Source organism: Periplaneta americana, chromosome 7 (genome assembly GCF_040183065.1).
Source record: "Periplaneta americana isolate PAMFEO1 chromosome 7, P.americana_PAMFEO1_priV1, whole genome shotgun sequence".
In the NCBI taxonomy this organism is placed as follows: domain Eukaryota; kingdom Metazoa; phylum Arthropoda; class Insecta; order Blattodea; family Blattidae; genus Periplaneta; species Periplaneta americana.
Genome location: NC_091123.1, coordinates 85,945,591 through 85,968,941, shown reverse-complemented (window position 1 = coordinate 85,968,941; position 23,351 = coordinate 85,945,591). Strand labels below are relative to the sequence as shown.

The following is a 23,351-nucleotide window of genomic DNA, read 5'->3' as shown; positions in this document are numbered from 1 at the left end:
GGTTCAGTTCAAAGTGTGTCATGGCTCGCTGTATGTCGTCATGTGGCTAGTCGATGAGCCTAGAGAATTCGATCTTCCTACACTTCCGCAAAGGCGAATTACCTATGTGGTAGAGAAGTTGCCTAGCAAGTACGGCGTTCATTCTGAAGAGTACGTACCGATACGTACGGTAACGCTGGTAGTGGCAGGAATGTGAACTGTTTAGAAACACGTAGTCTACAGAGGTGAGTTTTTTTTTCTTACTGTCGGGATATGGGGAGAGAGTCAAAACGATTACTTACGTATTTGTTGACATTAACTTCGACGGTCAACATGGACACGGAGCATTTGATTTGTATTGTGGAATGTTGCCGTATGCAATCGATGATAACAGATACCCTGCGTACGACTTGCCCGAGCAAAACACAGTTCGAAAGAGGTTATGGTAGCACACAGACCGTACAGACCGCCATCTGTTGCTACGATGTTCAAGTTATACCGTACATGTTCTCAAGTTCAGATTGAACGCCTTAAATATAGGCAACTTCTCTGACATAAAAGCTGAAACTCGCTTCAAATCGCTGACTCACAACAGTGACGTCATGACACATTTTGAAATGAACACCCAGTATTATATATTATGGAATGTAGATGAAAGAGCATGATATTGTAAACATGAGTTTCTGCAATAAAATAAAAGAGAGAGAACATGAAAAATTTAACAAGTTTATGAGTTATGAGGGAAACACTTCATCACTGCATAGTAAACTGCTACCATTTTGAATTTTGAAAAAAATTATATATATATATATATAATTTTTTTTTAAATCGTAAAAATATTTTTATAGCAGAAAGACAGTGTTTCACACATACCAATTTTCATTATTGTACAAGATACAGTAATCGAGGAAAAAAATGTTGAATAGTTCCAAAAATTTTACTGCTGTAAGCTGTACCTAACCCCTTAAGCAGATGTTTCCAAACTCAATTCTGTTCTGAAACTGGCGTGACAACTAATGACAATTTTGTTTTTCTACAATAGAAGCATCAGGATAGCTATAAATACAGACAATTGGTTGTAATGTGTCAGGTTTCAATATTTCAGTGATGTTATGTTACAAACTGTGAATAAGGTTGCCAATCTAAGCACTTGCTCCATTAGCAATCAAGCTTTTTTATAAATTAAAAAGAAAATATTTTCTTAACTAGAATCAAACCTGTTTCAATCCATAAAAGTGCCCGAGAACATGAGCAGTATTTAAGATAAACTAAGTGCAGAGCTGCAATAAACTGAAAAACAGCACGAATGTCACATACACAAACACATGCACACTAAAGCAGGTACACACATATTAGAAATATTCGAAAATTGTTCTTTTAGTATTATTTCATTCTTCTTTTTTTGGTTACTGGGAGAATTTTTAAGTTAATTCGTTTTATATCATCATCATCATCCCTCCAAGTATTAGGCAATGTGGTCCATTACAGTCTCAAAGAAGAATTGTCCCTCCAGCATTTCTTGAGACATCCCAGTGATCTCTTTCCTTGAAGGAGATAACGAAGCATAGCTCTTGGGATTCTGTGTGATGACATCCGTTACAGATGGTCCATCCATCCAGTTGGCCTGGTAATTTTGTATATAATGGAGAATTGGCTTTAGTCCCAGTTTTTCCATTACTTCCTCATTTCGTTTATGGACCCATCTTGTATATCCTACTGTATAATGCATAAATCGCATCTCATTAGCTGTTATCCTGCTTTCATCCCTTCTTCTTATTGTCCACACTTTACTACCATAGCTTAACACTAGTCTTGCATGAGTTTTATAGAGATGTATTCTTGTGGTGGTGGTGGTGGTGGTGGTGGTGGTGGTGGTAATCATAATTTACGTAAATATTTATTTATTTATTTAATCTGACAGGATTAAGGCCATAAGGCCTTCTCTTCCATCCTACCAGATAGCACATACAACAAAAAAAAAAGAAATACGGACGCTGATGAAAGAGAAGATACTAAAAAATTATGCAACATTTATTATTTAAAATCATATTATTTGCTACCTAATACATACAGCAATTTATACTTCAGATATGCATAAGACAAAATTATTAAGTAGCCTATTACGCAAAGTTTACAAATTAAATATAGGGCCTACATCTGTGTGTTTTGCATTATATTATTGTAACTATTAATGACGTGAATACATTATTATTATTATTATTATTATTATTATTATTATTATTATTATTACAGTCGACTCCTGATAATTCGCAGTAATTAATGCACGAGCTTCCACGAGATATCGAAAATCGCGAATTATCCGCAAAACTTTTCATTATTATTTAAAGTCCAGTAAAAGTTACTCTGACATTAATTACTAAAATTCATTTCAAAATCAAGTGCAATATGTGAAACACTGCAAAACATTTTGAAACACTAGAGTTTTCGCACCCTTGTCGCCCACTAAATGGCTAATGCTATGTTGACGTGATTGAAGAAAGAGCCACCAGAGCCATTCACCTCACTTTATTTGAATAGCGGACACACTATCTCTATGCGGATAATGTGGAAGTGTATGAAGTTTACCTCAGGCCTAATTCGGTATTAAAATAGTTAAAGGTATTTGAAAGGACAAATTACCCATAAAACGAATATCTTGAGAATCCTTTATAACATGAATTACTATACCAGCACACATAAATAATAGTGCCTTAAATAATGCATCTCAGTTCAGATTTATTACTGTGGATGATATTCATCTACTTAGAACAGCTCAAGATGGATAAATTATTTATTCAGATCGAAGTACAAAAAGGCTCAGGAAAGAATTTTTCGTTGAAATTCCAACAGGAAAAAGATTGAGTCGTGAATGCTCAGCCAAGCAAAACACTTGTTTAACTTGCCATAACTCGGAAACTAGTAAATGTTTTGAGTAGTGACCACTTTTAAAAGTAATTTCCATTCTTTCTCAAGATTTCTCTCGCTTTGACCTCCATCTAAAGTGAAAAATAAAAAAGTTAGTTGCTTACCAACTTTTGAACGTGTAAATGTATATTCTGAACAAATAACATCAGAGTTTGTATTTTTTTCTCACTTTTCAAAAAAGATTTCAATTTCGAATTTCTTTTCTGTGCTTTCCTCAGACATTGAGCTATCAATTAAAAAAATTACAATGTGATTATCATAGGAGCTATGACATGATAAATACTTAACAAAGCGGGAAATATATAATACAGCCTTACGATAGACGAATAGGTGCACAGATCCTTCAAGATTCTTTTACAAACGTGAACAACAACCATTTAGTGGTTGAAGAGGGTATGAACACTCTCTATTATAATATTACACAGTACTGCAGTGGAATAGAATCTTAAAACATGAAACACAAATTTTACAAAATATCAGAAGACACTTTAGTCTAACAAAAATAATGCCATTGTTTTTTGTTTCTTAGAGGATTGTTCATTTTTTTTTCTGAGAGAGAGGGAGAGGGAAAGGGAGAGGGAGGGGGAGTGTGTGTGTATGTGTGTGTGTGTGTGTGTGTGCGCGCGCGCGCCCTTTAGGGCTGTAGCACCATAGATTTACTTTTTTATTTTATTACTATTATTATTATTATTATTATTATTATTATTATATTTACTGAATACCATTTATATATTGCCTGGAATTATACTGTAGATGATTTAGATTGTGTTCCATGTCTGAAGTAACATAATGGCAATGTTCTTTTAACTACATTAATGTTTAATTTCATAGTTTCTTGAGAAATGTCTTATGTGCCATGTTTCCTGCATTAAATTGTTATTTAATTCTAAGTATGGTCAAATTGTTCAACACATCATCTACAAGATAACATTCAAAATATTATCTACGAAACAATAGTATTTTTAGCATCTAGATAATTCCAAATTTGTGTGACAAACTTAACTTTTACAGTTCCAGTTCGGATATTAGAAGTTCTCCTGCTTTTCTTTCGATGATGTGATATGTAACCATGTTAGCATTGAACGTTACCATGTACCTTGTGCTCTTCAGTATTTTGAGTGTCTATTTATAATGAGGAAGTACTTCGTAGTGGAGTAATGAATATTTTCTCTAGATTTGTTGGGCATTTTCATCTACAAGGTAATGTCTGTTAAAAGGTTGTTAAAAATATGAAAAATTATAGGTCCAGTTGTGGTATGCCAGATAGTTTCCACTTCTCTCTCACTTTTTTTTTTCCCAACATAATTATTAATTCAGTTTTCTGCCCAATAGCAGGTCCTTCACTGCAAACCCAGCATTCTCCAATCTTTCTTATTAACATAATAATTATATTGTTTGTAATTTCTACAATCCTTGTCTTTTAGTGAATAATTTTACTTAAATTTACAGAATACAATGTTGCAAACTGTGATGTAACATTTTTGTTTTTCAAGACTAACTGTTGTGTTGGACTGTATTATATCAACTGTATGCCACTAAAAAGTGATTTCTTTATACGAGTTTTGTAGTATTATTTCAGCTTCTTGATTGCTTATTGCATTCTTCTTCTGTACTGATTCTTTTGCATGGAAAACATTGTAGTAGTTAGAATCCTATTTAATATATGTGTTAAAAAGGAAAGGCGTGTCCAGTTGTTGATAGTTTACATTTTATCTTTACCGCTTAATTCTGTAATCGTCTTTTCCACTCCCCCTACGCAATAATATATTTATATGATATATTCAATGGTACATTTCTGACTGGCAGTGCCTGAAGGGAAGATATTAATGTTATTTCTGTTAAGTTATTACATCCAATAATGTAATTGTTCTCCTTGTTATGTATGTAGCTGTTGCACATTTGGAGAGTTGAAGTAAATAAGGGTCTAAGTTCCACTTCCGTGAAAATTGTGTTTTAATGGAATAACAATTTATAACATAAATAAAAATTAAATTCCAGACTCTTTTTTTATTGTTTTATTAGGCGTTCATAAATGGCGGGACGTGTATACACCTATAGTTTCAACATATATTAAGACTCACTTTTCTCATAAGTTTAAAAACAGCACTTGGATGCTTATTTACTTCAAGTCCTCATTTATCTACACTGTAAATACACACACATACACGTATCTTTAATAAAGGTGCACATCTCTAAGTTTTTTTTTTAATTTTTAGTGTAGCTGCATAATATAATTTGAAATCCATATGAATATAATGTGTACTGTTCAGTAGATTATCCAGTTGTAACAACCAAATTGGGGAGACTATCAACTTATAACATTTCTGTTTATTTATAGTAATTTGCCACATACAATTCTAGGGTTCAGAACTTCAAGAAATGTAGTTAAAATTGTTTCAATTTTGTAGACTCATAAAATTCCTATTTGTCATAAATTTGCACTTAGTTTTGTAGTTATCGTCATCATTCTCTCTTGTTCCTCTTCCTCCTACTCCATCTCTTTCTCAACATCATAATAGTCATTGTCATTATCACTGTGATTTTATAAACAAAATAATAAGGAATAATCGTTAAACATTTAGTTACTGTTACAGTTGTATCATGAACATTTGTTTAAATATATTTTACAAAGATGTCTAATGGTATTAAAATTGCAGTTAAGATGTTACAAAAAGACCTCATATAATTTATTATTTATATTTTGTTTATTATAGGCCTATATATAAACACTGTTTCCTGAATCATTACTACTTCTCAACTAGGTTTTGTAACTTACTTAACATCTGTAACATCTTCAAAGCAATCAGTTTGACTCCTGGCCGGAAACACGCACATCAGGTATGCTTATATGGCTGGTCTAATCTACGTCATTATTGATTTGTAACTCTCTGCGTGTTTTTATTCGTACAACTTTGATTAATAATAGCATGCACAGAATTTTAATTTTATTTAATAATGAATATTAAACTGTGTTATAGGAGTTGTTCCAAGTGGTGTCCATATGCATTCATGTACTCTCAATATCTTTTGATTGAAATAGTATTCACACTCCAAAGTTCTAGATATTTACATAATGCTTGCAATTTCTCTTCTTATATTATCTTTAAGTTCGTATTTAGTGTGGGGAACATTCCTCTACTATACTCTTACTTTTGGAAGAGGGGGAAGGGTTAGGATATGAATAAGAATTTCATGAAATGATGTCGAAATTGAGAATGCAGACAGACACCACATTCAACAAGTCCTGTAACACAGGTCAGTACTTATTGTGTGCATGTTATTATTAATCGAAGTTATACGAGTAAAAATACGAGGAAGGTTACAGATTGATAATCACACACTGGCCATGCAAGCATGTCTGATGTGCGTGTTCCCTGTCAGGAGCCAAGCTGAATACTGTGTATTTAAACCTGTTAATAAGTTAATGAAGTAGTATGGAATGATCCAACAATATTGCTTATCAAAATACAAATAATAGTAAATTCATATAAAATAAATTCGCTATCCCCTTGATAACTGTACACTATGAAACCTAAGGATATTTTAAAGCAAGCTGCAGAAAAAGCTACAATAAAATTTTACAAACCATTTCTTACTAAGAAACAAATCACGTAAGTATTTGCTACTGAAATTAATTAAATAAATTAAATGTGGAAACTGTGAAACTATAGAAAACTTATCACTTGCACTTTCTTATACACAGGTACTTTAAGCATTTTCAATTATGTACAGGAGGATTTGAACATCAGATAGATTTAGTGTCTCAAAATACAAAGATCCAAAGATGTTTATTATCTGATCATTCTAAAGCATATACTTCACAAAAAAAAAAAAAAAAAAAAAATCCAGGAAAAGAAAAAACCTACAATATATACCTCAAAATTAGATAAAAATTTACCTTCAAATAATTTATGAAAATTCTTAACAGAAATCATACTAATACATAATGAAACACTAAAAATATACAGAATTTAAACTTCGGGAAATATTCATTCATCTACTTGAATACTTTAAACTTCTAGTTTAAAGCTTACTTTTCAGACGGATTATATAATGTGTAACTATATATGCATATTCAAAAGCAGAAAATAAACACATTTGCATTATTAGAGATTAACTAAAGGTTCACTACACTACAGAAACCTAAATGTTTCTTACACATTAGTCAGATATAGCTCAATAGCTTTCACTAATAGATTTATAGCTGATAAATATGATACAGAATACATGATGGTTCATCATATGCATTTATTTTTCCTAATGCTTGTATAAAGTTATTTCATTAAACATTCAAGAAGCATTACAGCTCATCAAATCAGCACCAACATACAGTATGCAGTGAAATGATCGGACTAAAGACAATAATTTATGTTATTCTTAAAGTCTGCTTTGAGTGAACAAGATCTCAAGAATGTTTCCACCAGCATCAGTAGTAAACCTTCTATAACTAACCCGTGTAACAACAGGTAAACTAAAATATATACTACAATGATTATACAAATATGGCATTCTGACCTGAGCACTAAATGTAACACTGATGTTTCTGAGCAGTGAATTTGAAACATAAATTAGCAGAAATAAGGCCAAATCACAATTAATATGATATTTGTATGAGTACAGGATTTTAAATGTTCACATCTGGAAATTAACATACTGATTTATTATGTAAGATAGCAAGATTTTAAAATTATTCTAGAATTTACTTTGATGTACCATAACAAATGTACCATGTAGCCTATTCACATCCTGTGTGTGCAGATGTATTGCTGACAGAAGAATCTATTTAACCCACTTCTATTCACTCACTCCTCCCTGCACTAATTACAAATATATTACAAATACCCACAGAAGAATAAGTATATTAAATATTAAAATAATGCACCATAATTTACTTCCTTGGTTGGACTTATAAATTAAATTTGCTGGAATTAGACATATTGCCACAATCTGTTTTCAATTAAAATTTAATGAGATTATCGCATTATTTATAGTGTTTCACTTTTATATTTGGCACAAGAAAGTAAATATTCCAAATATGAAAGTCAGAAATTATGAAATCTTTCACCTAGAATTAAGTGAACAATAACCAAATGAAATAAAGTGTTTTACATAAAGATTATAAGCTCTGTTTCCACATATTATGAAGAAAATATTTTGAAACTGCAATATACTGAAATTACTATTATTATGGCATTAAATGTTATAAAATTCCATTAGTTTACAAACTATTTTCCCTTCCCGGAAACAGGTTGGTAGCACTGAGCTGTAAGCTCTAATATTAAGATACCACAATCCTTAAATGAAAACAAATATGTTTTCATTCGTCACCTAATGCACACAGCAATAGACGTCAGTTTCTGCGCCTGGTTCATGTTTTAGTTGCACTTGTTTAAAAATAGCATTCTGTCCTGTGACTTGTTCAACATGCACAACCACCTTCTTGACTTTTCACTTCATTTGGAGTATCCTTCAATACAACTTCTTGCACTAAACACAACATTAAGGAAAATAATATAATAAAAAGAAAGAACAACTAAAATAATCATCAGTGATCTTAAAAAAATGTACATTCAACATATTAAATCAGTATAACAAAGGTTTAAAAAACTTAGGAATAAGATTATATACTTCCTTTAGATAAAAACATAGCTTTTTAGTAGTATATGCAAGATGCAGCAAGTTGTTTTATAAATTACTTCAGTTGCTACATTGTAATTTAAATTTCACAAAAAGGAGCAATAACTTGAATTATGATAAAAAACGTTTACTGAAATTAAATAATAAATGTTCAACAACTATTACTGAACGAACATACATTTGCTTAACCATTTTCATGCTGAATTAGTAATAAAATTTATTTCCCGTGAAATAGATTATAAATAAAAATAATTTATTTACTTTCAACTTTTTAATTACGAAAAGAACTATTAAACAGTGAGTTAAACATTCTGTTTCAACAAAACATAATATGTATAATACATGTTTACCTAAATCCTAGTATTCACTCTTTCACAATTTAAACAAGAGACACGAGCACAAGGAAAAATTAATGTTGTACAAATGAATCAGCAAAGTTGATATATTAATTATATACTTTGTTATCTGAAATTAAGAAGGAAAATGGATTATGTACAGAAAATGAATTCAAAATCTGAACTATAAAATTTCATAATTTTGAAGTCTGATAATTTTATATTTTGCGTGAAAATGTGGGGGGGGGGGGGGGAGAGGACAAAAGAGAAGAATATAAAGTATAGAACTGAAGTCAGAAATAAACAAATCAAGTCGATTCCAGCTTAACTGCTTATTTTTATATCCAAATAATTTTGTCTGATTGAAATAATAAATTGCCATTATTTTTAAAACGTTCAATTGCACTAAAAGCATGTAAAATTTGTTCAGTTAACCACACATGTATAACTGTAGAATTTCTTCTAAGTCCACTTCAGATCATGGTGATGTTACACAATGCTCGCGCTTGTAGAAGGAGTTTCGGAACTATGGAGTCATCTGTGTATCGTAGAGTAGCGATAGAGTGCTCATTTAATGATTCGAAGGTTGTGAGTTCGAGCCTTGTTCAAGTTATCATTTGTATTCTGCTCTTGTTCTTGAGCGATATAAATAATATTCAAGTTATTTATATTCTGTTATACTTCTTAGTGTTATAAATAATATTCAAGTTATCATTTATATTCTGTTATAGTTCTTTAGCAGCATTATAAATAATATTCAAGTCATCATTTATATTCTGCTATCGTTCTTTAGTGATATAAATAAAATTCAAGTTATCATTTATATTCTCTTATCGTTCTTTAGCAATATAAATAATATCAAGTTATAATTTATATTCTGTTACAGTTCTTTAGCGTTATAAGTAATATTAAAGTTATAATCTATATTTGTTATCGTTATTTAGCAAAATAAATAATATTCAAATTACCATTTATATTCTGTTACCATTCTTTAGCAATATAAATAATATTCAAGTTATCATTTATATTATGTTCTTTAGCGATAAATGTAAGTTAATATAAATTTAATGTTAGATTTGGAAAAATACAGTTGCATAATACTAGTGTTAGTTTTTTCTTCTTATATTATTATATTATAGTATCCTGATGATTATGGAAGCTCATCCAGGACATATCCACTCGACTGCAAAATGTGATTGAGATTGGAGGGAGATGAACATTGAATTGTGGCTTTTGGTTTGGTTTTTTTAACTTTTAATTGTTTGAATTTTCTAAGGCAGATGCCAGTATGCTTGTTTTGTTTATGCTACGAAAGATATTTTTGTTGAATATAAATTTTTTTTTTCTTTCTTTCCATTTGCAGCCATAATGTCATAATAAATAACGATAAAGTCATGGCATAATGCATTCATGAACTGATGTTAATTAGACCTACTAAAACAGTCATAAAAGAGACAATAGCAATTATATTTATCTCTCTATCTTAAAAACAAAAAAAAAAACATAAAAGCACTCGGTGGTGTTTGAACGCGCGACCTCACAAATACCAGCACGGAATGCTACCATTACGTTAGAAGTGTAACACATAGAATACTTTAATTATAACTGTTTATGGCAGCCATCATGGTCCAACAACATGTAACATCGCCTGTCTCCAAATTGTAGCGAAGATACCCGAAGGGAACTTAATATCTAGAGAGCAGCCACAATTTCTGTTGACAGCTGTAGATACAGTATAAAAGTATTGTAAGTAATATTTAAATTTATTTAATTGGAGATGTATCAATTATCAAAACAAGGAATAATTAAATAGATTTTCCTTTCATTAACATGACACTCTTGGGGGATATTGTTTTGAAGGTGGCCATTATAAAATATCAGATCTGAAATAAAGATAATGGCAAGGTATGTAGTACATTGGTGTTGGTTATCTCTTGTAGGCAGTTAATATACACGTTCTGGGAATACTGAAATACCTCTAATTATAAGCTTAAAGATTTAATAAAAATCATCTGTCTTCTAATGAAGGTAATTACAAGGATCGAGAACAATAAAAATACTTTTACAAATTTGAAAACATTTAATATAATGAATTCAAAGACAAATTAGTTCGACAATAAATATTTAAATATTGACTTATTCAAAATTATTTTAGAAAACAGACGAAATTGCAGAATTTACAGTCAGGTCTTTAAAATGCTGATTAAAATCTTCTGATTAATAAGAATTTCAATATTTCATAGATATTTTGATAGAGAGCCTGAATAAGACAGAACACAAAGAAGAAATGTCATTACTATCATCAATAAAACATGTTTATTTTGGCTATATTACAAGGAGAACTATAGAGTTTCGTTATATTTTTCTTAAACATAAAACTTAATTGGTAAATCAAGTTATGAAATAATTAAAACATACTTCACACACGGACATTTAATTTGGGAGGACATTCGGGTAGGCAGAACTTATTCACGGTGGCCAATTTCCTGCTTTGTGCCATACACTGCTAAAATTATTATGAATGTAGATTATTATTAGTCAAGACAAGTTATTCTAAAATTAAATATTAGTGCTGCTATACAAATCAGTTTTAATTTGAGTAAACCAAAAATTAACGAAATTAAGCAAAATTAAATATTTAGACAAGATTTAACTAACTAAAACATGCCCATTTCTTTCTTTATGCACAACAATAAGATAACTTGTACATAAATGCTAAGGAAATGTTGAGAGCTAAATATAACATTACATCAACGTGTTCTGAACTAAGTTTTAGCTGTATTTTCATTACCTGTATGAAGTGGAGATGTAGAACAGTGGGCACAAGCCTACCAAAGCCCCCTTCCTCCTATATTTGTGTTATCCTTGCATAATGAGTCTGTCTGCACTTCGTGTTGAGCTACTGATAGTTCTATTATTATGAGAAGCATTCTGACAGTTGGTTTTGCTGGTTGGTGCAGAAAGTTATTACTGGTGATGTACATGTCTGGCACTGACAGTATGGCACAGCAAGTACGTCCTACATACTGTTTTCCAGCTTGCAATACCCTCCTCTCCTTCACCTTTCTTCTCTGGCACTATTTCCATTATAATGTCAGGAGAGGATGAATCAGCAATGTTCTTTATTATCACTTTTCAACACAAATTCTGTTAATTTTACAGACATAAAGTCATGCTCTAGATTATTTCCTTAAAAAATTTGCCACTTCTTTATTTAATATAATATTACTTTACTTTAAAAATATTAGCACATGGTGTAATAACCCCATTGATACTGCTATTGCCTTTTAGTCTCAGAGATAAATTTTGTGGAAAGTGCTAAATCTCATACAAAGTCCACTGGGAGTATTAAGAATGATATCCTTATAGTGATCACTACACTAAGCATTTTAGAGCGAAGTAAGTAGTTTCAAAGACTTATCTTTGAACTAATCTCCAATTCAATTAAACAATTCTGCAGAAAATTATTTTTAAGTTATAAATTACCAAGCAAAATTGATATAGGCTACATATTGACAAAAGAGGGATGCTATTATGGACAACATTAACTCAAATTATTATAGAAGTTTAGGGACAGATTGGCTAGATTGGGTATTATACATTACAGGAGTATTTAATTGGAGATTAAATTCAAGCGTGGTGTTCCTGCAAGTTGTATGCCATGATCTACAGCAGTCATGTCAACTGATGCCCATAGGCACAAGCACGCGCTTTAGAGCTCAGGAGAGCCTGAGCACTTTACAGCAGAAATGAAAGAGACAGACGGGTGAGGTAGTATATGCCTCTTGGTCGAGCTATATACAGGGATGGCCAGCACTGATTCAATGGATAAAGAAAAGAGAACTTATTAAAACTGTATCCATGTTAATTTTTAGATTTGTCTGAGAAGTATAAGTGCATTATAAGAATGTAAGCTTTAATTTTAATTTCATTTTTCACAAGTTTGCTTTTTATTCAAAAGGAATATTTTCTCAAACTTTTTTTAAAGAAAAGTGAAATTTTCAGATATCTTTATTTAGTAGCCTTACAAGTACTGAAGCAATCTTTTCATAAATCTAATATATCGTAAATAAGTATTACTGAAAATAGTGTATTGAAAATTTTGAAAATATTTGCATGGAAAATGTTTGTAAGGAAATTAATTAACAAAGCAACTACTGTTACATCATAAACAAAAGATATGTGCCCATGTGTTGGTAAAATGTCAGCTCTATAGCTCAGCGGATTTCGAGAAAATAATTTAATATTCTGATGATAGGAAGCTGCGCACCAATATCAACTTAAATGCATAATGTGATAAGAATTTTGCTATGTAATATTACTTACAGTTAAAACATATACCTAGGTAACTTTGTTTTGTACTATAATATTGTTTTCATTAGTTTATTCATTACGTTTATAAGGCCACCAATATCAATTCCAATTTATTATGTCATACTTAGTCTCTTTCTTTGGGGTATCTCTTTCTTTATAAATAATGTGTTTCATTCACTTAGCACAGTATAGTTGTACTACTATGGAATTTATGTGAATATTCCTTCTTAACTCTTTATTATGTTATTAACGTTTAAAACACAACTGCAATATTAAGAAATAGTGATAGTACTTTTGCTTTACAGACAATATAATTATATAATAACGAACAGAAAGAAGCCATATAAAAATGACATAAAATTTCACATACCGTTTGAAGTTTGTACACCACTGTTTTCTTAATTCAACAGGCTGCTGATTCATATATGTACATAATCCTTTCTCCTTCCATACCTAGCGCTTGATGCCCATGCACGATGTCAAGGTCAGAAAAATGTGCTTGCTTTGACATCACTGGTCTAGAGTATGAAGAATGCCATCACTAGAATCTATGCCCCATTTCACATATGATCAGAGAACGTAATAAACGAAAGGCGAAATTTTATTTCGAGTCATCTTGTAAAATGTCAATGTATAACGTAGTTCATTGTAAATAGTTATTATTCTCAAACATTTTATAGTTCATGGTACTCGTTAGGCCTACCATTTTCAGTCGTCCTGTTTAACGTCAGTTTATATGTAGTTCATCCTAAATTGTTATTGTTCTCAGTTAATCTATGTATAGATCACTAAAATCACTATTATTCTTAATTATTTTGTATACTGTCAATCTATGCTTAACATGTTGTATACGTTACTACCCTAAGTCATTTTGTATAATGTCACTCTATACCCAGAGATTAAAATCGTTATTAGTTATTTCATATAAAGTCTATCTAAGTGTAATTTTTTTAATCATCATTTTTAGGTATTATGTCAAATTTTAATTTATTAACTTAAAATTTTAAGGGTTTATGTAACTTTAAGATTTTGACAAAGGCAGAAATGTGTGTACAAGTTTACTGACAGATAATAAATAAATTAATTAATACTTAAATACTTTATTTATTTTAATATTATTTCATAGTTTAATCAATAAGTTTAATATATTCAAATAATGTCACATACTTACTTACTTACAAATGGCTGTTAAGGAACCCGAAGGTTCATTGCCGCCCTCACATAGGCCCGCCATCGGTCCCTATCCTGTGCAAGATTAATCCAGTCTCTATCATCATATCCCACCTCCCTCAAATCCATTTTAATATTATCCTCCCATCTACGTCTCGGCCTCCCTAAAGGTCTTTTTCCTTCCGGTCTCCCAACTAACACTCTATATGCATTTCTGGATTCGCCCATACGTGCTACATGCCTGCCCATCTCAAACGTCTGGATTTAATGTTCCTAATTATGTCAGGTGAAGAATACAATGCGTGCAGTTCTGTGTTGTGTAACTTTCTCCATTCTCCTGCAACTTCATCCCGCTTAGCCCCAAATATTTTCCTAAGCACCTTATTCTCAAACACCCTTAACCTATGTGCCTCTCTCAGAGTGAGAGTCCAAGTTTCACAACCATACAAAACAACCGGTAATATAAATGTTTTATAAATTCTAACTTTCAGATTTTTGGACAGCAGACTGGATGATAAGAGCTTCTCAACCGAATAATAACACACATTTCCCATATTTATTCTGTGTTTAATTTCCTCCCGAGTGTCATTTATATTTGTTACTGTTGCTCCCAGATATTTGAATTTCTCCACCTCTTCAAAAGATAAATCTCCAATTTTTATATTTGCATTTCGTACAATATTCTGGTCACGAGACATAATCATATACTTTGTCTTTTCATATACTTTGTCTTTTCGGGATTTACTTCCAAACCAATCGCTTTACTTGCTTCAAGTAAAATTTCCGTGTTTTCCCTAATCGTTTGTGGATTTTCTCCTAACATATTCACGTCATCCGCATAGACAAGCAGCTGATGTAGCCCGTTCAATTCCAAACCCTGCCTGTTATCCTGAACTTTCCTAATGGCATATTCTAAAGCGAAGTTAAAAAGTAAAGGTGATAGTGCATCTCCCTGCTTTAGCCCGCAGTGAATTGGAAAAACATCAGATAGAAACTGACCTATACGGACTCTGCTGTATGTTTCACTGAGACACATTTTAATTAATCGAACTAGTTTCTTGGGAATACCAAATTCAATAAGAATATCATATAATACTTCCCTCTTAACCGAGTCATATGCCTTTTTGAAATCTATGAATAACTGATGTACTGTACACATTATTATTATTATTATTATTATTATTATTATTATTATTATTATTATTATTGTGTATCTAATGCTCAGGATTTAACAACGAAGTTTATTATTATTATTATTATTATTATTGTTATTATTGCCGTTTTTGTTCTTGTTTTGAATATTGTGTCCCTTATTATCTCAGAAGTGAGAAAAATATGGATACTGATACTTACAGTGATGTCAAATGTTAAATATAAAATTAATATAAAGACAGATAATAAATCAAAACCCTCTTTTTCTTTTCTTCATTTCTATTATAATCTGAAAAAAGTGTAGTATTCACAAGTAATTTACCTTCTGATTCCATGGAAACTCACACTTTGAAATCACATGAATACATTTTGGCAACCTTTGCAATTACGGGAGGAGATGATGGGGGAGAAGAGGGAGACAATAGAGCCTTGATTATTCATCTCTCAATTAACTGATCATTGAATTATTTGTCTTTCCGCTTTTCCCCTTCTCCCTAATCAATCACGATAACCCAGCTAAATTTAATCTGCACGCTTTAATATGAAGGGTCTAGCAAGAACCTTGCGCGAAGCAACTACATAATAGTAAATAGCTGTGCATGGGACTTCAAAATCGATGTTGCAATGTTTGAGTTTTGGAATAAATTGAACATAAAAGAGGGTATCTTCTTAATAAACAATGCAAGAGACATGATTAAATGAGACAGTATTATACAATCATGGTGGAAACTATATTCTGACACTGAGAAACTAACCAGGGGCGTACATTGCGGGTGTTCAAGGTGTGCGCTGGACACCCTGTAAATTCGGTAATCTCATTTTTTATTTTAAGTTGTTTTATATAATGCAACAATAATTTTAATTTATCACAATTTAAATGCGTGGTAATCTCATTGGAAGTTGACGTATACAGTTCAAGACTAATTTTAATTTATTACCATTTAAATATTTTAAATGCCTGCTGGTTGAATGTGCAAACCATCCCCAGAACGGCTTTCGTTTTATAACGTACACTCTGCCTGACGAAGTGGGATGAGGTCTGGTCTGGATGTCCTGTCCGTATAAAAGAACATCCCCTGCTGAGAGTTACTACTATAATTCTCTGCGCGTGCAAGGTGGCATGGTGGGGATCTTGCTTCTCTCAAGCTCGCAGGTCGTCCTGTATACAGGCACCTCAACTTGTCAACTGTAGATATACAAAATATTGTGTTGACGTGTGTTTTTACTGTTTGTGTGAGTGAATTTACTGTGTACTCGTATAGGTTTTACTAGGGTTCATAGTTGTGTGCCAGCACAGGTGAACAATTTAAATTACTTATTTAATGATAATAGCACTTGGAAATGTACACTGTAAAAGATCTTTTGCAAAAGCCATTCTCTTCTCGCCCACTAGGAGATGTTAAAATGTTATGTTTTATTTAACGACGCTCGCAACTGCAGAGGTTATATCAGTGTCGCCGGATGTGCCGGAATTTTGTCCCGCAGGAGTTCTTTTACATGCCAGTAAATCTACTGACATGAGCCTGTCGCATTTAAGTACAATTAAATGCTATCGACCTGGCCCGGAATCGAACCCGCAACCTTGGACGTAGAAGGCCAGCGCTATACCAACTCGCCAACCAGGTCGACCCCACTAGGAGAGAAATTACATATAGTGAATAAGGGTAGACCTACCCTGCCACTTCCGAATTTAGTGCAACAATATAAAACAAAAAGCGAACAATACACTAGACATTTTTCTATTTCACAATAAGAAATTGTAGAATAATTAGCGGGTTGTGGAACTTCAAACAGGTTATTTTGCTGGCCATGGTTATTGTTTGATCATAAATAATGCAATTTTGAATAACGTTATTTGTAGTTGCCTCCTTTCCCCGGCATTTGCAGGGCAGTCATTGAAACAAGGTGATTAAATTTTAAGAAGTTGTGGTGCGAGTACTTTGAATAATATTTAAATGTCATTTTCTTTCAATTTTATATCATTTTCCCATTAGTTTAAGGGCATTTTAATGATCATTTTAAGTAGATTTTTAGGTAATCAACATCCGCCCCATAGTTATTATTTATAAATAATACTAAATTATATATTAAAAATGGCAGTTAATGTTGACCCGATATTTCACTTAGGCCTATAATAATTGTGCGAAATAGACCAACTATATATTTTTAACAGAACATCCAAACTCCAGGTTCAGCATACGCCACTGAAACTAACAGGCGAATTTAAAGGGTTTGAAGAGGATAACCACAGTGGAAGAATATTAATGAAATACCGTACACTTAAAAGTTGGTGGAGGAAAGTGATCAATTATTTGATATGGATGAAGAAAACATTAATCAGTGGCTGGATACAGATTTGGTGCTTCCCAGTCACGAAATAAAAATTGATGATGACATCATTGCTAACCATACATTTGACACAAGTGTAAGTGACGATGATTATAGTGAAGGGAAGAAGAGATAGTGTCTCAATAGCATGTTCCACTACAAACTGAACTTGAATCAGCAGAGACCCTCAGGAGGCTTTTGCACAAGAAGATGACACTTCATTCCCATAAATTGTTTAATTCAGAGGATTAGAATGGAGATCAGAAAAAAAAAAAAATGTTGGTAGTAAAGTAAAAAAAAAAAGTGACATTTCTTTAAAAGAACATAAAAATAAGGAAAGAACAGACAGAATGGATTATCCATCTTTTTCGAATAACTGTTTCTCCCCTCCCTTTTATCGCAATGGACAATCGAGATTTTACTATCTATGAAATACTCTCTTGTATAATTTGTATAATTTCAAGGGAAAAATTGTTCCAGGGCCGAGTATCAAACCAGGGATCTTTGGGTAAACGCGCCAACACTCTACCAACTGAGCTACCCAGGAACTCTACCAGACCCTGACTCAATTTCTCCTTTTATATCCACAAACCTCAAAGTGGGCTGACAACCATCAAGCAACCAACATTGAGTACATACAAACTCTGTGTGACTCGAATTGTGGCTTTCTGTTAACAAATAGTGAGGTGTATTATACAAATCTAGCTTTCAGGTATACTTTCCTGTGAAGCTGATTTGAATAACTGCAAGGGAAAAATTGTTCTGGGACCGGGTGTCGAACCCAGGGCCTTTGGCTAAATGCGACAAGACTCTACCAACTGAGCTACCCAGGATTCTACCAGACCCCGACTCAATTTCTCCCTTTATATCCACAGACCTCAAAGTGGGCTGACAACCATCAAGCAACTAACATTGAGTGCACACAAACTCTGTGGGATATAAAGAGAGAAATTGAGTTGGGGTCTAATAGAGTTCCTGGATAGTTCAGTCAGTAGAGCCTTGGCACATTTAGCCAAAGGTCCCGAGTTTGATAGCCAGCCCCGGAACAATTTTTCCCTTGAAATTATTCAAATCAGCTTCAAATGGAGCTATACCTGAAAGCTAGATTTGCATACTCTCCTGTAGTCACGATAATTAAATGAAATTTTTCTAATGTCATATTTTTATTAAAAAGTCTAAATTAGTGAAAAAACTTAATCTTTAGGTACATAAACTGCATAAAATTCAAATATATACACAATTCGATAGATCAAAGTTCTGAGAAAGCACCATTTGACCCTTAGGTAGACACCTGACATAGTGCTGGTCTTACATCAAGGAAATTCATCACGTGCTCAACTAAAATATGCAAGACTTTAAGTCTAGATATGGACTGAGACCAGGGCCTCATAGTTCAATATGCTACAATTTACAAAAGGTCCTGAAAGATGTTGGTACGATGAATTTCAATGATGATGGTATTTCGATGTTAAATGAACATTGTTTAGTCAGCTTATACTTTAGATAACTACTTCCAATTTTAGTGATTAATTTCCAGAAGATAAGTGATACTCTATGTGGGAGAAACATGTGACCAAGAATTTTACGACATGAAATATCCAATATGAAGAGAGTTAATGAAGGATAACACAAATAACAGAGGGATCTCCTTTGTTCTATAAGTCTTGGAAAAGAGCGGAAGAGAACTTTACAGGAAGAACAAAACAAGCACATCAATTAGATCATACAAAAGGTCTTACAATTAACATACAGCAAGAATTTTTTTTATAAAATATTCTGAAGAAAACTGCACCATCATAGCACACAAATAAAAACACACATGTACGAAATACATTACACAGAATGTTACAAATTTATTGTGGTCACAGACATTGGTTGTGGAATAAGTACTAAAAAACTTCTAGCAGGTGTAGCTAAATATAAATGCCTACTGAATTATAACATCTTTACTGTTATTGTATTGGTACTGTATATGGCATTCAGTAATTTATAGTGTTCAGCCATTTGTTACAGAGAACTTCGGCAATTATTCCTGGTTGCTTATGAATTTAATAACACGCATTCTCAATTCTTTGATGCAGTGACTCCTGGTCATTGACAGGCCTTGAATACAAGAAAATTTTCAAGGGATTAAGGTAGGGAATCAGACAACGCCAATTACCTGAACCTAGTCAATTTTTTTTAACAAACTTTTGGTCTAAAAGTTGCCAGATAACGCACAAAAAATGGGTTGGTACTCTCATAAAGTCTTTCTCTTATTTTTATGAATACTGTGTACACTTCAAGCCTGCAACCTGTAGCCTGTATTTTAACAGTCTGTATACAATATTATAATATTGTATGTCTGCATTTCATGATGTATCTAAAACGAATGGCTTTTCTGCCTTCTGTATGTGTCGTTTATTCATTCACGATTTCAAAGGGTCTATTTATCAGATAGGGAAACAAATTAAAGGGGAATACAATACATATATCGAATGTTAGTTGAGTGTTGAATAACTGAGATTAGCTTATTCTAAATCGAATGGTGCAATGTTAATCTCTCAACAATTAAAAGTCGAGTTATTCGGAATTTAAGATTTTTCATGTGACGTCAGTAAGCCAAGCACTGACCTTGCAGTCTGCTTAAGTTACGTTATTTTAACACGTCAGTTAAATGACTTCATATGTTGCCCTGTTTATAACCACTGTTAACAACTTACTATTCACAACAATGACAATAAATTAATGTCATTAATAAAATCAATGGTGTAAACTTTACATGCAAATGTTATTTTGTTGTATTACAGTAATATGAAATGTATTTTCGTAATGATGGCTAATTTTTCTCTAATCTAAACCAATACTAATAAAATTCTGTCACGAACTACTGGACCTGCGTCTGACATTAAATTACTATAAAATGTGTAAACAAGTCTTCCTCTTATCAGTGTTGTGTTGGAAATCCGGTGAACTTTCTGCAACTTGTTTCCTCTACAGGTGACTTGTGAAATACATTAAACTGCATTCCAGATAACATTAATACCAATGCAATTAACACACTGGCTCTTGGACGTCGACCTTGCATTTCCTGTGAATACCACTGTACATTATGACCATCTTCACAAATAGTCGTATCACACAACATTGCCCCTTTAGTGTAATGACTCACTTTTATAACAGGCGATGCACAGCGTAAACAAAATTTAAATAGTTTAACTAAACAACTCCATAAAATAAGAAACCACGTTACTTCAATACAAGTTTCGTTGTTTACATCTTCGCTATAATTGCCTTCAAAGTCACTATCACTTTCGGAATTTTCACTTGGTTCATAACTTCCATCATTACTATTGTCAAAAGTTTCGTCGATACATAATTTTCTAAATATTTCAGTTCCCATTTCGCACTGAACTTCTTTATCCACATTAAAAGTTTCTTCCGGACCTCGAAAAGAAATTTCCTCATTAACCATCACATCACAGGTAGATGTATAAAGTGTTTGAAGAAGCGTGGAAACAATCTTCCTCTCTTTCGTCTCATATCGTAAATTTTGTGGTTTCTTTTCTTCAACTTTCAATATATTCACATTCTTACAGTTGGTATTACTCCAGATCCTTTACTTTTATCGGGCATTAATTTAAACTTCATAACCTCAGATTCATCGTAATCAGACGGTAAAAAATGGTCAGAGCAAATAACTGCATTAGATGTTGGGATGAAGTGCTTTCTCTTGCAAAACTACACTGAGGCTGAGTGCCGCTTTGGAGAGTGATCTCTTTTAAGAAATGAGTAGAAGAATTTTCTCTCCTTTCTGTCCTTGCCTTTATATCCAAAAATGTTGGAACATCCATAAACCGCACATTGAGGCGTTTTTAACGACTGCACAAAATGAGAAAGAAACTCACTGTGACACGTCTCTTACTACTACAGCTACGCAACTGTTTAGCAAAGTGATGTCATACTATTTCTAAGAATCGGTCTCCTGTGAAAATGGTGGCGAGTTGGAAGTAAAAACTATTGCATTGTTGCTTTGAAGGATGAGTACATTCATTTAAAATATATATATATTTTTTTGTATTGTATTCCCCTTTAGTTTTCTAAGGATATACAGGGTGATTCCATCACTTATGGAACTTGTTTCCGAAGACATTCTGAGCAAAAAATGTAATATAAACATGGATCCTAATCTCAATATTTTCAGAGTTACACTAATTTGAAGTTGTTACTAAAATATCTTTTTTCTTTAATTTTAAGGGTAAAAGAATATTACAAATAGGGAATGAACTATTCAGAAGCATCATTTCTTTAATTGTCTAGTGTTCTGAAGCTAAAAATGGTGTTGTTAATTGCTTTATACACATTTTCGTTTTTCAATTTTTAACTAAAAATTACATTATTCGTATGTACTTATCACAACAATTATTGTTATAAATCACGCGACTTTAGAAACTTGGGGCCGTATTCATAGATATTCTTAGCATGGGCTTCCGGTGGATGATCAACGAACTAACGTTTTTCGTATTCATAAACCAGTGTTAATGATATTATATGATATGAATCCTGTACACATAACCAATCGATAGCCGGGGCTAGTTTAGCACGCTCGCAGGGCGGACTAGCGAAATGCCTATGAATAGCACCCTTGATTCTTTAAAGTTTAATTATGCATGCTAATGTACAGTCTTGAATTTACAAGAGTGACGTCATTTGTAACAACTGTTGTGATAAATGCATAAGAAAAATGTAATTTTGTAGTTAAAAATTGAAAAGAAATTCTGTACGGAGCAATTATGGAATTCACAACACATTTTTAGCTTCAGAATAGCTACTAGCTAATTAAAGAAATGGTACTCCTGAATAGTTAAATGTTTATCTGTAATATTCTTTTATCCTTAAAACTAAGGAATAATGGTATTTTACAAACAACTTCAAATTAGAGTAACTCTAAAAATATTGAGATTAGGACACATGTTTATATTACATTTTTTGCTCAGAATGTCTTCGGAAATAAGCTCCGTAAGTGACGGTAAATCCTCGTGAATCTCCCTGTATGTAATAAAGAACGATAATATAATTAGCATTTATCGCCTTCAATTCATATTTGCCACTAGCATAGCTCAGAGTCTGCTGATCCTGAGTTGAACTATGTAGAGTGTGGGAGTACTGTAAGTTATTGTTTAATTCAACTTCGTATTTTGTAATGGTATTTGTCTCGTCTCTACTCTGTCACAGACACAGAGCATTGATTATAACAATATTATTATTATTATTATTATTATTTGTTTTACTTGGGAAACTGGGAGATTACTCTTTCTCATGCTCCTACTGGAGTGATATCTGTCTCAGCTGTTCTTGCCCCTGTCGCCTCTGGCTTCTGCTTTATCTGCTAGGTTTCAGGTTGGGCTCGAGTGATAATTATAAGTTAATCTCGGATTTCGGGTCTGGTTCAGATCGGGCTGAACTGGGCCTAAGAATTTCGGCCTGTGCAGACCTCTATTATGTCAGTGTAAGTAATAGGAGGCCTGTCAT

The 23,351-nt window shown here is 32.5% G+C and overlaps 1 protein-coding gene across 2 annotated transcripts in view; it reads right to left on the bottom strand.

Annotated features, from left to right (window-relative positions):
• The window catches only part of LOC138703253 (ras-related protein Rab6), a 195,936-nt gene that overhangs the window by 20,266 nt on the left and 152,319 nt on the right, over positions 1 to 23,351 (bottom strand). The window contains exon 7 of one of the 2 annotated variants that reach the window (XM_069830984.1): positions 7,133 to 8,391. The exons of the other annotated variant lie outside the window; for it this stretch is intronic. Coding sequence (XP_069687085.1) covers positions 8,324 to 8,391 — 68 coding nt within the window. The 3' untranslated portion in view covers positions 7,133 to 8,323. Of the gene's footprint in view, positions 1 to 7,132; positions 8,392 to 23,351 lie in introns of those variants that run through there. 2 annotated transcript variants of the gene reach the window in all.